The sequence below is a fragment of the Macaca mulatta genome, chromosome 3, assembly GCF_049350105.2.
Source record: "Macaca mulatta isolate MMU2019108-1 chromosome 3, T2T-MMU8v2.0, whole genome shotgun sequence".
Lineage (NCBI taxonomy): Eukaryota > Metazoa > Chordata > Mammalia > Primates > Cercopithecidae > Macaca > Macaca mulatta.
In genome coordinates, this window is record NC_133408.1 from 179,424,728 (window position 1) to 179,449,627 (window position 24,900).

Consider the following 24,900-nt stretch of genomic DNA (forward strand, 5'->3'; position numbering starts at 1 on the left):
CTCATCCTTGTCCCATCAGATGCAGCGGAAGGAAGTGTTTGCTCTCCTTCCATCTTCTTCTGAAGCCCAGTCTCTCTCTTCCCAACTGGCCTGGGTGATTAGGACTCATCTCTCCAAATCACCTTCAATCTATCCACTGAGCACCACTCTGCCCTATGGTATCCAACCCTCTCCCACCCCTCTTCCTCCCTCTTCCCTGTGGAAAGCCAGGAGCAAACCAGGAAGCTGTGGCACATCAGTGACAGCTTTGTAATGTGACAGCAGCTGGGGACAGTAGGGTGGAGTGTCTCTTCTTCAAAATACACCCCTAAACCATTCCACTCAACCCACTGGAGTGTCTTAAATGGAGCCCTGTAAAGAGGGTGTGGCAAAGTCAGCTGGACAAAAGATCCTTCCATCATCTCTCCAGGTGAGTCACATGACTGAAGTAGCTTTCAACTGGGGATGCATTGTACTCAAAATGGAGAGACACCAAAGTTCCTTCAAATGGCACTGTGTGTTTGGGTTCCTTTGTTCCTTCACTCAAGCCTGATTCCCACGTCCCCATAAGCACGGCAGGAGATTGGCTGTAAGTAGCTTCTCAACCAATGGCAGGATGGAGCAAGCTATATGGTTATAGGTAGCCATGGAGGCTAATCCCACTTTGGGTTTTTTGCCCATAAAATAATAAATGAGTGTGTGTGGGTTTTGCTCCCTCTGTTAAGTAGATGTTAATTTTTCAGGTCAAAGTAATTTGAGCAGCAGTTTATCAGTTTTCTAACCTTGCTTTATCTATAATAATTTCTCTAGACTTTCATCTTAGTATAAAGAAGGAAAACATTTCAGGTCAAATTTTTTTTATATATAAACATGTTAAGAGTGACCTAAGTAACTGTTTCTACATCTAAAATACTGAGTGATATTTATGAATCATTTTTCTTAAAGTTTTCATTTTTGGTAACGGTGGCTGAAACAGTGGCTGCTTACACAGGCACAGTAAAGTGCAGCCTGCAGGAGGGCCTTGATGACCGAAGCAAAACAACCCACCCACCAGAAACATCCAGGTAACTCAATGAGTGAATACATGAGTGAATAATGGAGCTGGACAAAATCATTTCTAGCTGATCAGTTGACACAAGCCACTTTGGTTTACACACTTAAAAAATTACTCTTGGCCAGGCATGGTGGTTCACACCTGCAATCCCAATACTTTGGGAGGCTAAGGCAGGAGAATTGCTTGAGCCTAGGAGTTCAAGACCAGACTGGGCAACATAGTGAGACACTGTCTCCAGTTCTTACTAAAAAAAAAAAAATAAAAAAAAAAATAAAAAAAAAAACTACCCTAATGACTAAAGGTTGTATGTTACAGCCTTTACAAGACCATTTCAGCACAAGGTAAGGTTAGCAGGGGTTCTGGATCAGGAGACGTGTACCTATAAACCGTCCAAGAGAGTCCAGGAGAGAAAAGATGGCTTGTTCAGTATGTGTAGACAATTAAATGCTTTTCTAATCAAAATTGTCTATAAATATTTAAAAGAAGACCAGTTCTACTACTGAATCCTGGGGGACCCAGAACAATATCTGTTTGTCTCATCTTTTGGCCAATTCTCTAGCCATGACCAGAGTCCCCTAGTCCACAGTAATTCACTGAAAAGGAGTCCCTGGCTCTTCCCTGACCTTCCTACTTTTAAAAGAGCTGACTCTGCCCTTCTCAGTGCCATGGCTCCAGCACCCTGACAAACGCCCAGCACCAAGAGGGGGCTCAGTGGACAACACTCTAGACTCCCTGTGGCCCTGGCATGGTGCCCTGCACACAGTGGGTGCCACCACGGCATGGTGGTAGTCACGGGAGGGAGCAGGATGGAATTTGTATTTGTTGAATGAATAACTGAAATCAGTTATTTTTTGCCGGTTATTAAGTTTGCCATTTCTTCAAGAGCATGGCACCTGAGTCCCAACTCTGCTATTTAGAACCTTTATCAATTTGGGTGAGTCACCTACCTTTCCTGAGCCTCAGTGTCTTCATCTATCAAATGAGAATAGGAATACCAGCCTCGCGTGCCCCATCAAATGATGGAGGAGCTAGTGCGGGTGCAACATCCGGTGTATGTTTGCTATGATTTTCCCGTCTTTAGCTCAGCGTCTCCCAGCATCTGGCTGCAACATGCCCTGGAGTTCTCACGAGTGGAGCTGCTAGCCAGCCATCTGCTGTGCAACTAACAGTGCCACATACGTGGGGTCAGGAATAATGATTTTGCCTTGGCCTTCTTTTAAAAATTCTAGGCTGTATCATCTAGTCCTAGAGGTTTAGTGACACCCTCAATCAGGTCTAAAAGCCCCTTTGGTGGTGGAGGCACTGCCATCCGTCTGAAGGTCATTGGCTGCCTGACTCTGGCTGCCAAGCTGAGGCTGAGCCATGTTAGGGGAATTAACCAGTATTTCAGGCAAAGTTACAGGACTGGCACTGGGGTAAGTAGCAAATAGAAAACGAGGCTGGGAACACAGAAGGTGGGAATCAACATGCCCACAGCACAGGAGAAATCAGGCTTGGGAACGAGGATGATCAACATGTAGGAGGGAAGGTCTCCGTTGCTCCAGCTGGGACACAGAAGGGCTGGGGAAGCTCTTCAGCTGGAGAGGGGACAGGTGACCCCTCCATGTGGCTGCACTTGGGGGTGCATCCTTGTTTTCCCAGGACTGATGCTTCCCCTTGAGCCCCTCAGTATCTCCTGACAAAGCTGACCACCCCCATCTAAGGGGAGATCCCTCCCCAACCCCCTTCCCATCCTGAAGCCCCTTTTGGATAAACTCCTGCACAGGGCTCTTGATCCTGTTCGCCTGCCTCAGAGGCTCTGTCCCATCAATCCCCTCACTTGAATTTGCAACCCCACCTCCTCTACGGTGTGGACCTGCGAGACCTTTAGCCTTCAAAGCCCCCTCCCCTGCTATTCCCTTAAGCTTTTTCCCTTTGAGTCCCCCATGGTACTTTGCTCATTTTTATGGGACTGATACTCTGTTTTGTGTTATAATGATTTGTATGTGTTTCGTCTTGCTTATTACCCTGCAAACCTCAAGAGGACACAGACTGTCTACCTTATTTATGTAACACCTGCAGTTCCCAGCATAATATCTTACACTAGTGGGGCCAATAAATACCGACTGTGTTAAATTTTATGATAATTCTGACTTCTAAGAACAAGTAATCATATTTCCCCACATTTTTTTTTCTCATTCCAAAATGTAGTCACAATAATGTGATCACAATTACACAGTGGTTTCTCTATAAATAAAACAGCTACTGGTTTCTGTTTTATCCTACTCAGACTCAAATACACTTTCCTACCTTCTTGAGTGTGAAGACATTTTCTAAGGCAATAGCCATTGGATCTCTCTAGAAAACATTATTCTGGGAGCTCCCAGTCACAACTGAGGACAGCTGAAGCCTTTTGGATGACTCCTTAGCCTCCGTCTGCAGCTTCCCTATTCAGCCTGATGTGTCCGGCACATTTTCATGACCCTGGCAGGCTGGCAGTCCCTGCCACTCTTCACTGCAGGATGCTGTGGGACTCAGTGGCCACTGCTACTGTCTGTGGCTGTCCCTCACCTGTGCACCTGGCTCCCACTCCTAGGTTTCTTTGAGTTCTTCTCATGAAGGTCCTCATCTGCTGCCCAGCCTCTTGGTTCTATCATTTCCTTCTGGGGGCCTTAGGGGCTGCCACGGAGGCAGGGACATGCTCGGGCTTTGCGTTCCACTCTCAGCCCTGTCAGCTGTCTGATTGGTGGAGAGACGGCTCTCTCATCCTCCTTCTCAGACACGCTATTCAATTCTCTCCTGGGCACAGATGTTGAGAGTCTGTGTCAACTCAGATCTCATACGTTAGGAATGAGATTCCAATCTAGCTGATTGTCAGATTTTAAATTGCTTTTGCTTTCCTCCATTTGTGGCAAAGGGCTGGGCAAGGCTGCTAGGCCCTTCTGATGACCAAGGCTACCCACGTGTGGGTGGCTGCTCCAGGCCAGGCTTTGGTCTGGGGCTGGGCAGGGCCATCCCCTTTGTGAAGAGACCACTGAGCCCACTCGAGGACTGAACCGACAGTATTCCTGGGTGGTGGGGTGGGGCACTGTAGAGAATGGCCCATTGACTCAACTTGAGGCTGTCATTAAAAAGGGACCTGAGGCCAGTTCTGGACTACGCAGATGGGGAGTAAGGCAGTCCTGGGCTGCCAACGTATTCAGTGCTGTGCCTGGAACTTTGACCTGGGTCCCCTCTGGCACCTGGCACAATGCTACGGCCACAAGTGCTCCACTACATTCTTCTCCAAAAGACAATGACAATTAGGCTGTACCTAATTGGTGGGAAGAGGACACTTGAAAGAGACATGTACTAACCCCACCCGGCAACAAACTAAAACCACTGGACTTCATTATAAAGACGGAAGGGAATGTCCCATGCAGGAATAGTTATAATGAGAATGTTTTCATCAGTCTCTCTATACATTTTGTAATGATTTCAAAGGTGAGAATTTATTATCTAATCAAAGGATTTGTGATTACTAATTAGTTACATTGTATCCAATCAGGAATTAATAATTCGAGCCTAATTGTGAATTAGAGTTCACATCCCGCTGCGGGATGCGTGCTGACGGGCAGCGCTGGGCTTGGGAGGGGCAGGCCTCCCTTCCCTGGCTCTCGGTCCCAATGCAAAGGAGCCAGTAGGGTGGAGTCATGAGATTTTGGGCTCTACAAGGCCACAGGGACTCTAGGGGTGCAGAAGGCCAGGAAGACAACTGTTCTAGAAGGGTTTCTCAGAACGTGAGCTGAGTGGCCCAAACAAAAACCACATTTTACTGAAGTCTGGCTGGGCAGTACAGAAAAAGAGGCTCTGGCGCCAGGGTTAATAGTTTTGTAAATACAATAAAGATTTCTTCCCTCTCCCCAGGAAGCACACAAAGACTAAAATGAATTATTATTACTTTGGGATAAACAGTAATGCTCTCTGGGTGAAGAGCCAACTGGCAATTTTGAAAGATTAGGTTAATCAGACACAGGGAAATTTCTGATTAATTGGACAATTACTTCGTCTTCTGAGTGAGCCAAGGCAATGTCAGAGAAGTATCCTGACCAACTGGGAATAAATTCACTAGCTTGAGGCAGAGACTTTTAAACTTACAGAGGATGAAATACACTGGCATTGTGTGCCCGATTTTTATGGTCTCAAGTTCCCCAAATGTATAGGGCCTATAATTATTTTTTAAGACCAAAGTGATTCAACGTTATTTTGGTTTTAAACAATTATGGAAAACCTGTTTGACATTCTCTTGAAATAACTTTAGGACCACAGTAAATGGCAAAACCAAACTTTAGGGGTCAGAAGAGAGGGATCCTTATGTTTGATGATGGAAGATGGTCAGATCCACACACAATGCAAACCCTCCCGGCTCCTTCCTGGAAGGCTAAGGTGGCACCGCCTCACCTGGTGGGGGCGTGTTTCTGTTCCTCCTCCTCATCCGTATCACTGCTGATGGTGATGACGCTGACCGTGGGGCTGGGGGTGTCAGGAATGACAATTGTCTGCCGCTGCCGCTCCCGGGTGGTGCTGGAAGCCACGTCGCCCCACCCACAGGTGACCGAGGTGCTGCAGGCCGGGCTACTGTGCACCATGGCGCAGCGGGGAGGTGTGTTCTCCTTGACACGCTTGGATCGCTGTGGGGAGCTGATGGCCTGAGAGGAGGACACCTCACAGGTGGAGACATTTCTGTAATGAGAAAACCACACTCGCACACAGAGGAAGGTCAGGCCCCACAAGTCCTTCGAAGGAGCCCAATTGCCTAGAAACACCTGCTTTGCCAAATCTCTGTAAAACAAGTCAGCGGCTGGACAATGAGTCTCCATCTGTGACTGGGAATGGGATCATTCAGTGAGCAGCTACACAGGCCTTCTCTGGGCTCTGGTTTGGATCTACATGCCTGCTCCCAGCAGGACAAAGGGAGCAGCCAGGGCTTTCGGAGCAGGGAGTGGGCTCTTGTGCCCCAGTCTCTACAGGTCTTGTAGGAGCAGATGTCATGCCAGGATTCCAATTGTGTTTGCTCCAACACAGTCCCTTGCCTTCAGGGTCAAGGCCCTACTTCTGAGCTCTGTCTTGTGTCATCCCTTCAAAGGTACTTAAGTCTTGTTTTGGGGGTGGTGGAAGAACTGGTGTTTGCCACATCAAGCTTTGGTTTCCTTGCTAATGGTTATTCTACTGAAACATTTATTCCTTAAGAGTTTCAGGATCTATTTATTTTATTTTATTTTATTTTATTTTAATTTTATTTTTGAGACAGAGTCTCGTTCTGTCGCCCAGGCTGGAGTGCAGTGGCACGATCTCAGCTCACTGCAACCTCCGCCTCCCGGGTTCACGCCAATCTCCTGCCTCAGCTTCCCGAGTAGCTGGGACTACGGGCACCTGCCACCTCGCCCGGCTAATCTTTTGTATTTTTAGTAGAGACGGGTTTCACAGTGTTAGCCAGGATGGTCTCGATCTCCTGACCTCGTGATCCACCCGCCTCGGCCTCCCAAAGTGCTGGGATTACAGGCGTGAGCCACTGCACCCGGCCAAGAGTTTCAGGATCTAAAGGACCTAACCTTGGTGACTAATGGTTCAGTTTTCCTTCTTTCCTCCTCTGGAAAAAGAACATGACCATCAAAAATATCTGTGTGCATATAATTGCTAAAAACCTTAAAAATGATTTTTCTGGATTTTGTCTCGTGGAGCCTCATGGCAGGCTCAGTCTAAATTGTAATAGAAAATTTGGAAAAGTGTAAGAGGAAAAAGCACTCTTAAAAAGAGACCTTTTAATCTTAATTTTGATCAACTTGAAATTCCTTACTAAATTAACCAATGTGATTTTTGGTAACTTTAGGGGAAAAATACTTTCTCCCCTCCCCATTAGATCCTCACTGACTCTGGCACAGGTTGAACATCTTTATCTGAAATGCTTGGTCCAGAAGTGTTTTGGATTTTTGTTTTTTTTCAGATTTTGGAATATCTGCATATACATAATGAGATATCTTGGGGATGAAACCCAAGTCTAAATACAAAATTCTTCTGTTTCATATACACCTTATACACATAGCCTGAGGTCATTTTATACATTATTTTAAAATAATTTTGTGCATGAAACAAAGTTTTGACTGAGACCACATGTCAGGTGTGGAATCTTCCACTTATGGCATCATGTCAATCCTCAAAAAGTTCTGAATTTGGGGACAATTTTGCATTTCTGGATTAGGGATGCTCAACCTGTAGTATCTATGCAGTGAGGGACTAACGCCAATGTATAACGAAACTCAGACTTTTATATGTCTTTAGAGATTCTAGCACCTTCTAGCTAAAGGGATGGCAGTAAAATGAAAATAATTCAATAAAGGTGGATTTATTTTTCTATCTAGCTAGTGCCAGATACATTGCTTGCTCCTTCCTAGGGACTGGTAAATACGTTTCACTGGTAAGATTGTACCACTGTTTGTACTTACTATAAACCTATGTATTTGTTGTTGCTAATACATTACGATTTTAAGATTATGTTTTTCACTACCAATGGTTTTAATATCTCCACTTGGCATTGTTGAGGAAAAGTACGCCTGGCCACATCACCAACAAGGGAGAGACTACTGTTCTTTCAGACTGTTTTGCCTAAGGCATTGGTCTTAAAAATAAGCAAATACATAACTTTCACTATAATTATATCGATCTTGAAATGCACTGGCAATGAGCCTTCGTGAGGCCAGCTGGGTGGTAAGTAGACAAAAAGGAGGGACTTGCTAAACAGCTTGGGAGGCTAAGGGTTCTTACTGCCCCTACTCAGCCAAGGTGAACCACAAAGATGCTACGCTCAGTCCTGGGACAGACTAGTGTTCCATGTGACCTTGCTGGACATGACAGCCCATGAGGATTGAGACAGTGGACTTTGTTGCCACCCAGTCTAATAATGACATGGGTGAGCTGTCACAAGGCTGCCACACAAAAGCGTTCTGGAAAGCTGCCAATGATCTGAGATAAATTTTCCTGAGTTGTCAGAAACACCCAAAAAAGGAATCTTGAAGGATGACAACTTCAGCCCTTGGATGAATTTTTGAATGAGAATGAAAAGAAGAAGGCCTAGTTTCTGGTATCCGGTTATATGAGGAAGCAGAAAACCAAAACCACTAGACATTTTGTAAACCGGATTTCTCTTGATTAACTTATCACAAATAAGCAATTAAGCACCTCAAAGCTGTGCCATTAGGAAGAGATGTAGGAGCAATCCTGTAGTCACACGATCTCTCTCTCACTCTCTCTGTCTGGCTTGGAAATCTCTATTTTTTAACAAGTTAGGTTTATTAAGGTATAACTGACATATAGTAACATTTCTCCCTTTGAAGTGTTTGATGAGTTTTGACAAATGCACAGTCATAACCCCCTACTACAATCCAGACTTAGAGCTTTTTCCCTTAGGCTTCTTCGCAATCTCCTCCTCTCCTACTGGTCTCTGGCAAGCCCTGATCCGATCTCTGTCTCTATGTTTTGCCTTTTCCAAAATGCCATATAAATGGAATCATACAGCATGCAGCCTTTTGTTGACCTTGATTTTTTAAAGTGTTCACTGAGATGAGAATGGATTTAAAGGGAATGGGAAAGATTCGTGTTCTGCTGGTTAGTGTCTGGTATTAAACAAGCTATTGCTTATATTTAAGCAAGGTGCTACATCAGTTAAACTTCTGATCTTAGATACAAAGAAAGCACATTTCTTTAGTATTTTTAAAACATTTTTTAACACCTTCAACATTTTAAAACATTTTTAAACAAGTATTATGGTAAATTGTTTCCAAAATGAAACTTCAGGTGAGGCTGAGTGTTCTCTGGACAAGTAGAAAGTGACAAAAGATCATTTGCTTCACCAAACTTTAGCCAGGCTTGTGAAGCTTCTCCTAGGTCTAACTGTGCACTCTGCTGTACAATCTCCTTTTGGCAAAAAACCCTGCTCAGTCAGTTTAGCAAGAACCCACCATCCTTGATATCTGATCACCCTTGATATCTGATTAGGTTCCTCAGCCTCCAGGTGTGATGTCTGATCACCTGGGCCTGTCATTAGCAAGAATCCTGTTAGGTCAGCTTAGGCAGAATCTCCCTTACCCCTGATGCTTCCTCTTAGTAACTTCCCATCCACCGACACTCTCCAACCCTGCCTTGGCTATAAATTTTCACTTGCCCATACTGTATGGAGTTAAGCCCAATCTCTCTTGCCCACTGCAAGATTCCGTTGCATCCATCCCTACACTATTACCACGGTCTTAAACCAAGTGCTTCCTGCAAACCCTAGGCCAGTCCATGTGGTACGGGATGTTTTGCTAACCACTGCAGGAAGAGGAGTGCCCCCGTCCCATGCAACTGTCCCATGTTCAGAGTGGGTGCTGATACTCCCTAATCCTAAACTACGTTTCTTTAGCCCTCACATCTCCTGGGATTTCTCTTCCCTAGGGTGGCTCTCACCACCTACCTCACAGACTGGTGCTGCTTACTCTTCCGGGAGGAGGTGGTGCTGGTTGGCTGCTGCCGCATCACGTGGGCTACACCCACATTTAAGGGCTGGGCTGCTGGAAGGGTCACATGACCGGTCAATAGCGCAGGCTGCTGCATGATGGGATTGTAATGGCTTCCGTGAGCATGCGTGTTCCTGAAAGGGAGCCAGGACAACAAGGTGCCTTAGAGGTGTTCTAAAAGCAGAGCTCCTCTGTAAGATCAAGCTTCCTCCCCAGTTAAACGCTGACTGCAGTTGGTTATTTCACTAGCTGTTTCGCGGCTAAAGGGATGAGCCTGGCCATGTGTGCTCATCGAGTGGGTTTCTTCTACTCATAAGGAGTAGGAGAAACACAACTGGTTGTGAGTGAGAAAGAGGACTTTCAAGTGGGAAGAATGCCAAGTGCACCGGCTCCGAGTTTTTAAGTTCTAGGGACAGGAGATAAATATTTCCTCCAACTTTTAAAGTCCCTGAGCACGTAGGTGATTATCCTGAACAATATTTTATTTTAGAATTTACAGGCCAGGCATGGTGGCTTACGCTTGTAATCCCAGCACTCTGGGAGACCAAGGCAGGCTGATGGTTTGAGCTCAAGAGTTCGAGACCAGCCTGGGCAACATGGCAAAACCCCCTTTCTACCAGAAATAGAAAAAATTAGCCGGGCATGGTGGTGTGCACCTATGGGCCCAGCTACTTGGGAGGCAGAGGTGGCAGGATCACTTAAGCCTGGGAGGCAGAGGCCGCAGTGAGCCGAGATAGTGCCACTGCACTCCAGCCTGGGTGACAGAGCAAGACACTGTCTCAAAAAAAAAAAAAAAAAAAAGGTTTCACCTTAATTTTATAAAAATAATTTTTAAATGAAGAAAAAGTGGAATTTACAAAGTGTCATCAATGGGTTATTTTATTCCACTCTGTGATGAAGGCAGGATATCTTAGCAATACCATTTTATTAATGAAGAAATTGTACTTTACGTGAAAAACAAATTTTGAAGCCTGGGAGCCATATGCTTCTGGTGTTAGGAAGTGTTAACGTTCTTTTGAATTACCTCAGTGGCTAGAACAATGCTCAGGCATGTAGCAGCTGATCAATTAATTACACGCTTGCTGAATGAACAATTAGATTAACTGAAGGTTGACTAGACAAGTATAAAGTTGGTATTAAATCAAAATTAATAAGTCATGATAGAAATACTGGCAGCCCTCATCCTAAAAATGGGTTATGTTTCAAAATTCTTATAATCTGGGTTGTATGAAGCTCAAAGCCTTGTTTTCCCACAGAAATGTTAAAGGTGGTGACTGACTCACAGATTTGCCCATAAGAGCTCATTTAACACATAATAAAATTCAGAGCTAAAGGATAATTCATTTGAATTTAAAAAAATTATAAGAACCTATTGTTGCAACATGGGGAAAAGGATTAATAGGAAAAAAAAAGAAGTAGATGAATACTTTTGTAGGGATTTTGATAGCGTCTTCTGGGCATTTACATGGACTTTAGAAACTCATTACGGCTTTTTTCTTTTTTGAGATGGAGTCTCACTCTGTTGCCCAAGCTGGAGTGCAGTGGTACGATCACAGCTCACTGCAACCTCTGCCTCCTGGGTTCAAGCGATTCTCCTGCCTCAGCCTCCTGAGTAGCTGGGATTACTAGTGTGCACTGCCACGCCTGGCTAATTTTTGTATTTTTAGTAGAGACAGAGTTTGGCCATGCTGGTCAGGCTGGTCTCAAACTCCTGACCTCAGGTGATCTGCCTGCCTCGGCTTCCCAAAGTGCTGGGGTTACAGACGTGAGCCAAGAAACTGATATTATGGCTTCTTTATTTTGTTGTAGCTCTTTCTCCCATAGACAGATGGCATTCCTTCTCCTTTGAGTCAGGCCCAGCACTGGTACCTCTGTTTCTTATAGATATTAGATACTAGATATCTATCCACAATAATAGATATTCTTTGGCTCACACAGGACATGGAGAGAGACCAGGAAGAGAGTATGCTGGCTCTGGATGTCTTCTGTGGTCAGTAGGTAAGAGACGTCAAAAAGAAAGGAAGGAGGGAGGAGGAATAAGAAATCCGTAGGAATTAGTAAGTGTATGTGTATTTCTGAAATTAGATGAGCTATAAATGCTGAAAGACAAAGGGGGGAAATAGGAATATGTTACGTGTGTGGTCTTTTAGGAGAAAAAGGGGCGAGGGAAAAAAAAACCCAGTTGGTCGGACAGCTTTCCACTTGGCTGCTCCTAATGAACTGGAGGAGGAAAGGCGATCTTGCTGAGCATGGGCCGATGTGATAGTGGGGAGGGAATATGACAGGTTTATTTAATGCCTGTCATGTACCAGGCACTGCGATGGTACATGTTAAATATAGGCCAAGTGCTTTGTATTTTATCTCAATTTAAACCTCCCAACAATCCTGTGAAGTAGGCATTACCATCCCTTTATTGAAGAAGAAACTGAGGTGCATAAAGGTTAACTTGCCCCAGGTCATGCAGAGCCAGGATTGAACTCAGCTCTATGCTGTTTGAGATGGATTCTCATTCTGTCGTCCAGGCTGGAGTGCAGTGGTGGCATGAAGGTGTTGCCAGTGGGGAAGTGAGTGGGACTGTGGGGAAGGGCCCAGATACTCTGTACTAGGCAGAAAATGAAGTGGAGGAATGGAGGAAGCTGCAGTAGGGGTCTGACTGGGGGCTTATATCACCACCTTTCTACTTTTCCCTGAGAGACCTTAATTCACAATAGCCGTGTAGGTCAGAATAAGAACTGTGGGAGGCTCCCTGGGTGATATGGAGGCTGTCAGGGGGTTGAGGGAAGTGACCTGCCCTGATATTCGTGCAGAATGAGAGATAGTCCAAAAGGGCCGTGAGGAGTTGGGGACAACTTGGAGGGCTGCCATTTGGCTCTGCACTGGTGAAGGGGGCCATTGTGGTGGTGTTGGGGGGAAGGTACAAGGGTATCTAGCCATAAAAATAACAGAGGAGTGCATCTGTGAGGAAATCATGAGTTGGACAGGGAAGAGTTCTGGAAACAGATGCAGGGGGTATGCAGTGCTGGCAGGCAGGCAGGTGGATGCCTCTCGGGTGTGTGGGAAGTAGCCTCTAATCTGTAAGATATGCCTATTAACTGAAGAGGCACACTGAGCAAATATGCCAGCATTTACCCTTCCAAATAAACCCCATTCTGTCAAACCTTCCCCTGGGAGGTCAGATAGACTCTAGAGTACCCCCATCTCAAACATCTTCAGAACACTTTCTAGAATTGCTTAGGGCTTTGGGGACCCTCTTCTGCATTCTTTCACTGGTGACAGACCTTTGTTTTCTGAATGTGGAAGTTAATTCTGAGAAACTACCAAACATCATCCAGAACCTAGTCTGGTGAATTACACTGATGATTAAATGATATAACTGAATTCTGGGTGGGAATGACAACTGAGCATAAATTAATGAAGCAGGTTTTCTTGTATCCTGGTATATTATTTAAAAATTGCTTCTTGTTACACTGCACTCATAGTCCACACAATATTTTTAAAAGCTTTAAAAAGCTCTCTACAAACCAGAGAATTCAAGTACAGGCCGGCCTGGCAGCCCTGTGTCTGCAGTGGACATGCCTCTCATCCCAGACACACCCACTCACCCTAGAGGGGTTTCCTGCTTACCTCCAGTCCGCCAACTGCTGGGTGCCTGCCATGGTCTCAGGAATGACGGTGGCGTGCTGCACTGATGTGTGGGTGGCCACTCCAGTCAGCTGCTGCCATGCTGGGGGAAGCAAGATCTGCTGGGTCCCACTTGGCCAAGCCTGCTGTAGAACACAGGACATGTGCAATGACCATGTTTGCTAATCACATAATTGATTTGCATGAATCCGCACTTATTCTGTGCCTGTGGTTGTGCTAGACATTCTTATGGGTGTGAGAGTGAGGGCCTGGTCTCTGGCCTCAAAAACTAAAGTAAGGGAGATAAACAATGAACATATAGGCCAGGTGTGGTGGTTCATGCCTGTAATCCCAGCACTTTGGGAGGCTGAGGCGGGTGGATCACGAGGTCAGGAGATCCAGACCATCCTGGCTAACATGGTGAAACCCCATCTCTACTAAAAATACAAAAAATTAGCTGGGCGTGGTGGTGGGCGCCTGTAGTCCCAGCTACTCGGGAGGCTAAGGCAGGAGAATGGCATGAACCCGGGAGGTGGAGCTTGCAGTGAACTGAGATGGCGCCACCACACTTCAGCCTGGGCGACAGAGCGAGACTCTGTCTCAAAAAAAAAAAAAAAAAAAAAAAAAAAAGAACATATATGAACTAAGTACAAGATAATTAAGTATAGGGACACATCTGTATGGAAGGGATTCATTCATGTTGAAGAATGATTTCTTTATAAATTTGCTCTAATGAGCAATGCTTGAAGTTTCTGAAAGTTTATTATTTATTTACTTGTTCTGTCCCACAACCATGTACAGGGGATTAGGGTAGTTGAGTTGGGCTAGATGAGGGTGACTGCTGGCCCTCAAGAAGCTTTCTGCCTAGTATTATTTATTTAACATTTTACCTTTGATTTATCAATTAGAATCTAGGTTCCAGCTTGTGAATCTTCTGAATCTAAGTTTACACAATTCTAAGATCACCAAATATCTGGAACCTACATCTGAGAGCAAGCAAGTATGAGGTAAAATTCTTAGCTGTGACTATAGCATAATTGAGAATTACTTTGATTTCTCAAAGCAAAAATGAGAGACAGGTGGAAGTCACTGCTTGAATCTAATTTTTCTAAGAAATCTAAAATGAACATTTGTAATTCTTCCTTGATAGATTCACTGGTGTGTGTGTGTGTGTGTGTGTGTGTGTGTGTGTGTGTATGTTGTGTTTTAAGCTCTTTTTATCCACGATCACTATTCTGCTTGTCTTTGGTCATTAGATGATTCAGACTGAATACCACTGCCTAAAGTTGGACACTTAAAGGATAGTCACTAAGGTAAAATACCTTTTGGACAGATCAAATATTTAAAGGTTTGATATCTTAGCTACCTCTCTTTCTATCAGAGCGGATGTGACTAACATTGGGTAATTTATCGAATGCAGTGTTCACAGACTGTGCATGTGCTCAATGTGGGTGTTTTATATGTACAAATAAGCACTTCTGGAAATGGATTACGGATTTGAGTCAGGGCTTAAAAAATACTGGTGCTTATAAAAATGATAGAATCACATTTGAGAGCTGAGTGGACCAGTTCACCTATTCCATTATTTTCATGTTGCACCTGAGGCCCAGTGAGATCTCTTAGATGTTTCTGATACTGTTTGTTTGCTTTTGATATAGGCAGAAAGCTCAGGGACCACAGTTCATACCAAGAGTGCTTAATATCTGTTGATAAAATGAAAGAAGCAACTCCACAAAGGCTATTAACTACAGTTAATTGTATTTCAGGTTTACTTAATTCACAGAATGCAGAAACATAATTAATTGATTAAAACAGTTGCAAATTCCAAATATTAAATGAATAACAATTTCGTTTGCTGTAAGGTTTCTACTGACTTAGCCAATTGGAACTCATTTCAGATCTCATGAAAAGCATTAGTTTTAACTAATGTCATTTAAAAAAATAAATCTTGATATCAAGCTAAGGTTATCATTTTTCTTCTATTTCCCTGAAATGGATATTAACATTTTACCTCAAAGAGATGGGGTAGAAAGACTGTTTTTGACTTATTTCACTGATTGATATGCTTGGCTCATTTGTGACAACACTTCATCAGACATTTTTATAATTTATTACTACTACCAAGAATGCAGCGAACATTTCTTAATGCATACTGTGTGCCAAACACAGAGTTAAGTCATAAATGGGTTTCTGACTACTTCTTTTTTTTTCTGACTTCTTAACACCAGTTCTGTGAGATAGGGACTGTTATTTTCTTCCATTTCTCAGATTAATAAAGTGAGACACAGAGAGGTTAAATATTAATAACTTGCCCAGAAATATGGTAAATCAAACATACACATTTATTGCCTTCTTTACACTCAACTAAAATGATAGTAAAGGAATAAAAAATACAGATTCATAAGGGCAAAGAGAGTAGGAGAGAGGCAATCACCATTAATAACATTTTAGAAGCTCAAAAACTGATGGACAATTACTAAGTGAATTAACAGACTGAAGAAATCTCAGGTCAGGTCTTCATTTCCCCTTAGTTCCCAGATTCTTGGTGTACATGCTTATACCACCCTCCACTCCCCGCCCCAAAGCAGGAGGCTAGAGGATTCTCTCTAGGGGAAATGACTAGTCCAAGAGAAAATAACTACAGATATGACATTTAAGGATCAGGGGATCTGCCAGTGAAAATGCTGGACTTGCCTCTTTTCAGCCTATAGAGAAGCCCACATTCAATAGTCTCTACCCTGCCCTCCAGCTTTCCAATTAGTTTTTTAGTGCTTTAGTTTTAAATAGGAATGAATAGCTAATGAACACCAGACAGTAAAGGAAGCTTCTAACCTAAAGAGAATAAAATAAGCAAACAAAAGAAAGAGGAAACAAAAACAGTGTGGGAATCAGAAGAAAATTTTCTAAAATCTATAATTAATGCCGTGCAGAGTTAAAAAATACATCTACGAAACAAGATCATATAAAGAATCATTATCTATATTCAGAGAACATGCTCTTTTTTGGTGGGGAGGGAGCAGAGAACAAACTCTTGGAAATGAGAACTATGACAACAGAAATTAACCATTCAAAAGAAGGTTTTTAAAAAGTTTAAGAAATCTCTTAGAAAGTAGTGCAGACAGAGGATAAACAGGAAATAGAGGGGAAAAAAAGATAAGAAAATCAGAAGATCAATTTAGAAGTACCAACACTCAATTAATAAGAATACTGCAAAGGAGAAACAGAGAAAATGGAGGGAAAGAAATTATCAAAGGAAAAAAAAATCCAGATTAAAAGGGCAAATAGGGTGTTCAGGACAATGTAAGAAAAAAGATCCAAAAGAAGGCATGTAGTCATGAAATGTGAGTCCAATGTGGATGAGGAAAAAGTCTTAAAAGCTTTCAGAGAAAGAAAAAATAATATACTGAGATAAGTGTGCTCAAACACAGCAACACAGCAAACATATAACCCTTTTATAGCTCTGGAAGGGTTTGGGGCTGTATAATGAGATATATAGAAAACTAACCCAATGGGAAAAATGAGGCAATCATTAACTCTAGGAAAAACAAAAAGATGTGTAAGAAAGGAAACATAATCATGGTATATTATAAGGCTCAACTGAGAATAATCTTATATAATATTGATAATTACGTAAATATTAAAAAGTAGTTGAATCAAAATTATGTGGGAGGAATAGGAGAAAAGAGTGAGTGAAAAGAGGAACAGGAGAGAAATTGTGTGTGTGTTATGGGGATGGCAGTGGGTTAGAAAGCTAAATCTTCATCTTCCTTAATAGGAAGTCAATGGATAATACTTAAAATGGAAAAAAAATCCATAAAAAGCAGTCTAAACATGTTATTTAGAAACACAGAGTTAAAAAACAGATTAAACAGTTAAGTTAAAAATTATTGTTATGGGCAGGGCACAGTGGCTCACACCTGTAATCCCAGCACTTTGGGAGGCCAAGGCAGGGGGATCACTTGATGCCGGGAGTTTGAGACCAGCCTGGCCAACATGGTAAAACCTAGTCTCTACGAAAAATACAAAAAAATTAGCCGGGGCATGGTGGCACATGCCTGTAATCCCAGCTACTCGGGAGGCTGAGGCACGAAAATTGCTTGAACTCAGGAGGCGGAGGTTACAGTGGGCTGAGATTGTACCACTGCACTCCAGCCTGGTGGCAGAGCAAGATTATGTCTCAAAAAAAAAAATATGTGTGTGTGTGTGTGTGTGTGTGTGTGTGTGTATATATATATATATAAACTTTCAGGAATAATATATATTATATATATAATATATATAACAGGGATAATATATATGTATGTATATACACACACATATATACATATATAATGTAATAATATATATATTGTTATGGGGAGTAGACATTAAGGATGGGATAGAGCAGAGGACTATAATTTTCCTATAAGCTTATGGTATTAAAAATTTTTTAAATTATGTACTTTTAAAAATTATGTACATGTATTATTTTGAAAAGGAATTAAATTTAAATTTCAAAAATAACTTCCCCAAAGTCACACAGCCATACAGTGGTGAGGCAACCATCTGAATGTGGGCAACCTAATTCCAGCGCCCATGCTTTCAGCCAGTATACTACCTCTCCTTGTGCTGATAATACACAAAAATAATGGCCCCTATTGAGGATCAGGCATTGGTGGTTAACTGCATAAAGGTGGCATGAACAAGTCTTCTTTACTCTCTAACAATATCAGGTGCCAGTCAAGAGAGAGGCAGACAGCAGGACGACGTAGCAAAGACTGCTTGCTGAAAATGTTATCAGAGGAAACATTAAAGTTTTGTATTTTGAACAGTTTAAAGGGTGAGAAACATTAAAGTTTTGTATTTTGAACAGTTTAAAGGGTTCAAGACAACAGTTTGTTTTTAGGGAAGTATTTAAAGGTTCAGTTGGTCAAATATGAACCCAAAAAATAAAGTAAATAAGTAAAAAATAAAGAGGTTCAGGTGATACGATTTGATTGGCTAGAAGAATGCAAAACACTTCATGGAAGGGTAGAGTCTACAGTGACCTGGCATTTCTGAATTTCTTCTCTAACGCTGCCAGTCAAAGGAGATTTTAGATCCTGCCATTTGACAAGTGAGATAAATTCAATACTGTCTCAATCAAGAACTGTGCTTCCCATCTCTCCACTATTACCTGCTCATTCACAATTTCTGTTGGTGGCCAAGATGCTAGCTGTGGCGTGGGGCTTGTGAGGATGGAGATGACAGCTCCTTTTAGGCAGTACCAAAAAAGCTTTTGTTGCAAGGTGATCCACAAAGATCACTCCCATATCACTGACATAAGCAGAATGATTACCATTTCCACCTGCCATGCACACATCCTCTGGGTGCCCCACAGAGGCTTGCTGCCCTGAAAGTTTTATGTGATGCTGCTGGGAGGTGGGGAGAAAAAGGGCAAAGAAAATGAAGTTAACATGAGGAGTGGATTCAAAGATTCCATCTCTAAGTGTTCACAAGTAAAATCCTTTAAAAGATTTTCAATATTTAGAGAAAAAGAACAATGTCAACTTTTTGAATACATTTATGTCAAATAATAGTATTTGGAATGCCTCTGCCTGGTGCCTAGAAATTTAACCGTAGGAAAATGAAGGCTTCAGTTTAAATGCTTAATTGTTGCTTTTTTATAGCCACCATAAGAGTTTTATAAATTAACTTATTTTTGTCCTTTGAAGGGAACATTTAAAAATATCTAGGAGAGAGCCCATCTCAACAGGCTAACATATTGGCATGGATTAAGTGACAAGCGGAGAGAAAAATAAAAAGCAACAGACAAAAAGACACAACATGATACTGGATAGGGCAGGATTTTTTTCACTTAATATATCTTAGAAATCTCTGCATGTCAAGACACATAGGTCTACCATGTTCTTTTAATGGCTACATGGTATTCTATTTTATGTATGCATCAACTTATTTAACCAATCCCCTACTGACGAACGTTCAAGTTTCTTCCAACAATCTCAGTTATAAACACAGTAGCAATTAAAATCCTTACACATATATTTTTTGCTCACTTTCCTAATTACAGCTTTAGGTTAAATCTACTTGGAGATTTACAAAACTCTAGGGACCCTCTTTCAAGGAAGCAAAAGGTAAAGTTCTCCCCTGCTACGATTAAAAGACTGAAACAAATTCTGACTGCTGAGGCTACTGGTTCCACCAAACTGAACAATGAAGAATCCCTATTTTAGCTAATAAGAGATGCTAATTATTATTTCTTTCAGAGATGGTTCCTGGCTTACTAGGGTTAAGTATGCAAATATAAAAAAGATCTGTAATTATCCTTTAAAAGTACATGCGAGTTCTGTAGATTTGGGCTCACAAAGGTGGAGCACTGGTAGACTGGTGTGGATTTTTGCCACTCAGATAAAGTATGAACAAGCTTTTTTGCCCCTGGACTGAGCTGTAGTTCTTTCTCTGATCTATCTAGGCCTTTTCTGAACTCCCCGCTACTGTATCTAGGCCTTTTCTGAACTCCCCGCTACTGAACTATGCAAATAAAAGGAAGCTACAAGGACCCACTGGAGAGAGAGCAAGGAAGAGAAGGCCTGTTTTAAATACAAAAGGTTCTCTGTTTACAAACTTTCAATAAGACAAAACTTTGTGTGCTACCAGTCACTGGTGTTGCACAGTGTCATTCTGGACAGAAGCACAGAGATGAAGAATGCTTAATATCAATCTTCAACAAACTGTTCTGGAAAACAATAGATAATAATGTAACCACAGCAGTCTGGTTCAACTTCTATGTAACAAAGTTGTGAGCTGTTTTTCATTTGCCATGGATCCACAGGTTAAAGGTCACATAACCTAAGCATGCCCAGATGAACCAGGTATGCAACCACAGGCAGAACCTAAGTGCCTGGATTGAGGCGAGTAGATGGAATTTAGAAATGGATACCACATGGCAGGATCCCGGATCCAATCAGATCGAGCTCTGGCATCACCGCATGGCAGGATCCAGTCAGATCATGCCTCTCATATCAATTCGTTGCAAAATCCAATCAGATTATGCCTCATTACCCTATGCTTATAAAACCTGACCCAGCCCTTCGCTCGGAGACACTGCTTTGGGAACTATCTCCAGTGTTCTCCTTACTTGTTACAGGTAATAAAACCCCCTTGCTAAATACTCCTTGGCTGTGGTCATTGGGGTGGTACCTGTCAAGTGACCAAACCCACTCCTGTGGGTAACAACAACAAGAAGATAGTTCATGAGCCCGGTGTAACCTTGTACTCAAATCAGATGAGGATTTTATAAAAAGGAAAATTATATGCCATTTTTCACTTATGAACACAGATATAAAAATACTAACTACAGTATTTATAAACTGAATCCAATATTAAAAAGCATACCATATCAAGCACATGAGCAAATGGGGTTTATCTCATAAATAAAAGGGTAATTTAATATTATAAAATATATTAATATGACTTGTCCCATTAGTAGATAAGGAACAAAAAGCATATGAGTGTCTTAATAAATACAGAAAGAACATTTGATATAATTCAATATTCATTACAAAACTTAAACATGATAAAATGTTTCTATCAATTCTTTTTTTTTTTTTTTTAACAGACAGGGTCTTACCCTGTTGCCCACCCTGGAGTGCAATGATGTGATCACAGCTCACTGCAGCTTCAAACTCCTGGGCTCAAGTGATCCTTTTGCCTCAGCCTCCTGTGTATCTGGGACTATAGGCATGTGCCACCATGTCCAGCTAATTTTTAAATTTTTTTGTAGAGATGGGGTCTCACTATGTTGCCCAGGCTGGCCTTGAACTCCCAGGCTCAAGTGATCCTCTCATCTCAGCCTCCTGAGTAGCTGAGACTACAGGCCTGGGACTACAGGTGTGCACCACCACACCCATTACAGAGTGTTATACCATGTTCATGGATAAAAATGACTTACATGTTTAAAGATGTCAGTTGTTCCTGAAGTAAATATAAATTCAATGTATATCCAATAAATATAAAGCAGATTTTTTGTTTCTGGAACTAAAATTCTTATGAAAGAGTGATGTTAAAATTCACATGAAAACGTGAAGGGACAAGAACAGACAAGGAAAATTTGAAGAACTCTATGGGAACAGGGCTTCCCTACTAGATACCAGGACAGATTAAAGTTACAATGGTTAAGACAACAGGATATTAGAGAAGCCCATGGAATAGAAGAGAGCGCAGAACAAACCTATGCAATTTGATTACGTAAAAACTAAACAACAACAAAAACAACTTCCATTTAACAAGACAGAGCAAATAGTGTCTTTGGGAAAAGACTTTGTGAACCTATCTTATTTAAAAATAAAGTTGCTTCTAAACTAATAACATTAAGGTCAAGCTACTCAATAGTAGAAATGATTATACAAAAGTAGTGGCTTTTGGTGGTTGAAATACAGATGCTGGCATCAGGCTTATCGGGTGTGTGTCCTGGTTCTGTTACCTAATTGTTGTGTAACTCTGATGAGCAAGTTATTCTGCTTCAGTTTCCCTGTTTGTCAAATGGAGACAAATACTGTGGCATTGTGGGGATTAAATCAATTAACAACTGTAAAGTGCCCTGGTATAGCGATGATGCATTTGTTATTAGGGTTCAAGTGTCATTAAGGATTGTTACTGTTATCACTGCATCACTACTGTTACCTTATGTTTACATAACACTTTACAAATTTTCAACCATTTTTCATCTCTGCCATCTCATTCTACCATCAAAGCACCTACATGGATAGATAAGGAAGGTTCCAGCTTACAGTTACCTTGAGCCTGGTTTTTCAACTATAAAATGAGAGGATAATCGCCAAGGCTCCTTTTGGCTCTAAAAACTCATTTCTATTTTACAAGAAAGAAATTTGAGGCAAAGAGATATTAACTGACTTGCCTTAGGTCATAGACAAGTTACTAGCAGTTAGGATTAAAACCTAGGTCTCCCAGATTAATTTGCATTTCAAAGATAGAATAATAATAATTTCCCCAGACTCTCCCTGTATCTAAATTTCTTCTTGGAATTGTAAGCAGATACTTAGGAAGGTAATTCACTTGGGGACCATTTACAATATTACAGATACATTCCAATGACTAGAAGCACCTAACTCATTACTAGGGAGAGAGGGAGTGGAAAGATCTATCTTTTGTGAACAACATTAACATGGGTGATGGTAATACCAGTAATAATAAAGGAGAAAGAATTACCTGGGCAAGCAGACCTGGTTGGATCTGAAGAGGCTGAGCTCCTGGAGCTTGAGTGACGATGGGAACTGCATTTTCCATTCGCACCGAGTAGCCAGCGTGCTTAGAGGGAGAGGCCTGCAAGCCTGTTCCAGACAGTGTGAGGGAGAGAAGGGTTAGCTGAGAGGCTGTGAACTGCTGGATGAAGAAAACCTTCCTAGCCAGCTACGTCATCTTTCAGCTTCCCTTTGCACTGGTCACCGACAATAACCAGGTATTGCCTGGTCCTTGGGAAGTCTCCCCTTAGCTTCTAACGAATTAAAAAACAAAACTCCTCCTGACATCTTGAATGTTTTCAAAGGCTAGAAGGTCAAATTAAGGAGGCTGTGAGGCCAAAAGTAGGACAGTTATGCTGACAGATTACAACAGGAAAACAAGGACTTCTGACCATCAAGATGTACTTGTGTATGTCAAAATAAAGGGTGTTGGGGAGACGTATGAACCCATTTGGAATTGCATTGACTATAACCACACAGTTTACACCATGAGGCTTGCAAAAATAAATTCTTAAGCTCTCTGGGTAAATTGTAACAAAGTGCACAGTCTAGCTTCTTAGAGTCTACAGAAGAGAAGTGCTGGGGTCATGGCCAAAGAATCGTTTTGAGGAGGGGTTCCAGGGAAGTACTTTTCAGACTGATTGATATTCTTCATGGGAGCTGGGACTACGTTGGCTGTCAGAGATTGGCAGTTTTCTATAGATAACCCACACAGAGGATATTTCATGCAAGGAAAAGCAAGAGCTGACATCAGCATAACAATGAAAGCACAAACAATGTACTTATTTACAGACAGCTGGCCAGGGACACAGTCCCTGGCAGGTGTGAGAGTCACAATGAATTGACTTGGTGCTGAGGCATAAGCCCTATTGTTTGTAGGTTGGCCACAGTAGGAGAGGAGCCCTCAAGTTCAGTGATACCAGCGCTCTCACTGGAAGAAATGAGGAGGGCCTTTCTCCATGAAAATGAGCGTGACAGAAAACTGCAGGTGCCGAAGCCCCAGAGGCCATTCTGTAAGGAGCAGGTGAGAGGCTGTGGCTGCTTGACCTTACCTTGGAAGCCGGGGGGACACACGATGAGAGCTTGCTGGAACGGGTCAGGCCGGGCACAAATCTGGGCTGTTCCTGTCTGCAGGGGCATGCTCCGCTGGGCCACTGCAGCCATGGATGCCGCTGAGGGCTGGTAGAGTGTAGATGGGTAGTTTAGTATGGAGACTTCGGGATTGGCTAAGGAAACAGTGGCACTGGTAGAGGAGGGAGCCTAAAGGAGTGATGGGGATTAAACAAAAATAAACAAAAATAAAAAATGAGGGAGGTGGTATGTTGGGAGACACGAATCTAAATCAAATAAATGAACTCAAAGAAGAACAAACCAACAAAAACTAAGAGCAAAAAGGCAGAAGCAGAGAGGAGTGGAAACACAGCTGAAAGTCACAGGGAAAAGCAGGTCCCTGAAGGCACGAGAGACAGTCACCTTGGTGTTCACATTCAGACCTCCTCCTGACATTTGTGGGGCCCGGACAAGAGGACACATGGATGTCTGCTACCATATGTCTAAATGCTGAAAAGCCTAAAAATAAAGCTAGAAACCTGTTTAATAAAATGTTCTGCCTTTTCATTTTGACAAAAACACCTTCTCAATCACCCGGAAGACCAGGCGTGAGTTGAGGACTCTGGGATTCCTTGGGTTCTGTGCTGGCGCATGGTGACGGGGAGAGCGCTGGACCTTGCCCTCCTTCTCTCTGCCGAGCCCATTCCATCCCACAACACGATGGGCTTTGACTGCCTGGACCTGCCAGCCTGCACGTTCAAGCTCTGCTCACACTCCCCTCGGGCCTGGTGGGTGCAGTCCACATGTGGGAGGATAAATCCAGGGGGAGGCTCTTGCAGGCCCTAAAGAACTATGCTCTCAGGTACCCAGAGCTTGGCACAGAAGCACATGCAACAGGCAGAGAGCAGGGCCGAGGACGGGCTCAGATCTACGGGCAGTACTGTTTATAGATGTCCTTAGATGGCTGCAAAGCAGGTTACTGCTAAGAGAAGTGCAGGAGACGTATGCAGAGAGGGAGAGGGACATGCTGAGCCTGGGCTTTGTGTCTGAATCCCATGCATTCATGCTGGTATGCAGTGATGAAGCCTGGCAGATAGAAAAGATGCTGGTGAGTTCGGATAACTGAAATGGAGGTGGCTTTGACAAACACAAGCCACTGGCATTATGTCCTCTCGCCTTTCTCCTTCAGAAAGAGACATGACTTGAGACTGAACTTGCATGCAAAATGAGGCTGTAGAAGGAAAACAAATTCTAACTTTGGAATTCTCCCGTTTCCCCCATCTTAGCCTTCATACTGATCCTTTAGCAAAGTAAGTGGAGGTTACCAGTGGTTTCACGTTCAGCACTGTCTACAGGAGGTTTTGCCTCTAGAAGTTGCAAGGACCAGGGAATATGGAGGCAGAAACCATGAAGATATCTTGGACACAAATAGACTTTCAAGTAGGGTGTG

General features: G+C 42.6%; 1 protein-coding gene across 9 annotated transcripts in view; it reads right to left on the minus strand.

Annotated features, from left to right (window-relative positions):
- HIPK2 (homeodomain interacting protein kinase 2) overlaps window positions 1-24,900 on the minus strand; it is a 220,197-nt gene that overhangs the window by 30,412 nt on the left and 164,885 nt on the right. For 4 of the 9 annotated variants that reach the window (XM_028846367.2, XM_077997544.1, XM_077997548.1 and 1 more), the window contains exons 8-12: window positions 23,453-23,660; window positions 22,369-22,490; window positions 13,165-13,307; window positions 9,498-9,674; window positions 5,453-5,734 (exon numbers count right to left, since the gene is read on the minus strand). In XM_028846367.2, coding sequence (XP_028702200.2) covers window positions 5,453-5,734; window positions 9,498-9,674; window positions 13,165-13,307; window positions 22,369-22,490; window positions 23,453-23,660 — 932 coding nt within the window. The remainder of the gene's footprint in view (window positions 1-5,452; window positions 5,735-9,497; window positions 9,675-13,164; window positions 13,308-22,368; window positions 22,491-23,452; window positions 23,661-24,900) is intronic. The other 5 variants (XM_028846369.2, XM_077997546.1, XM_077997543.1 and 2 more) reach the window with 3 other exon arrangements.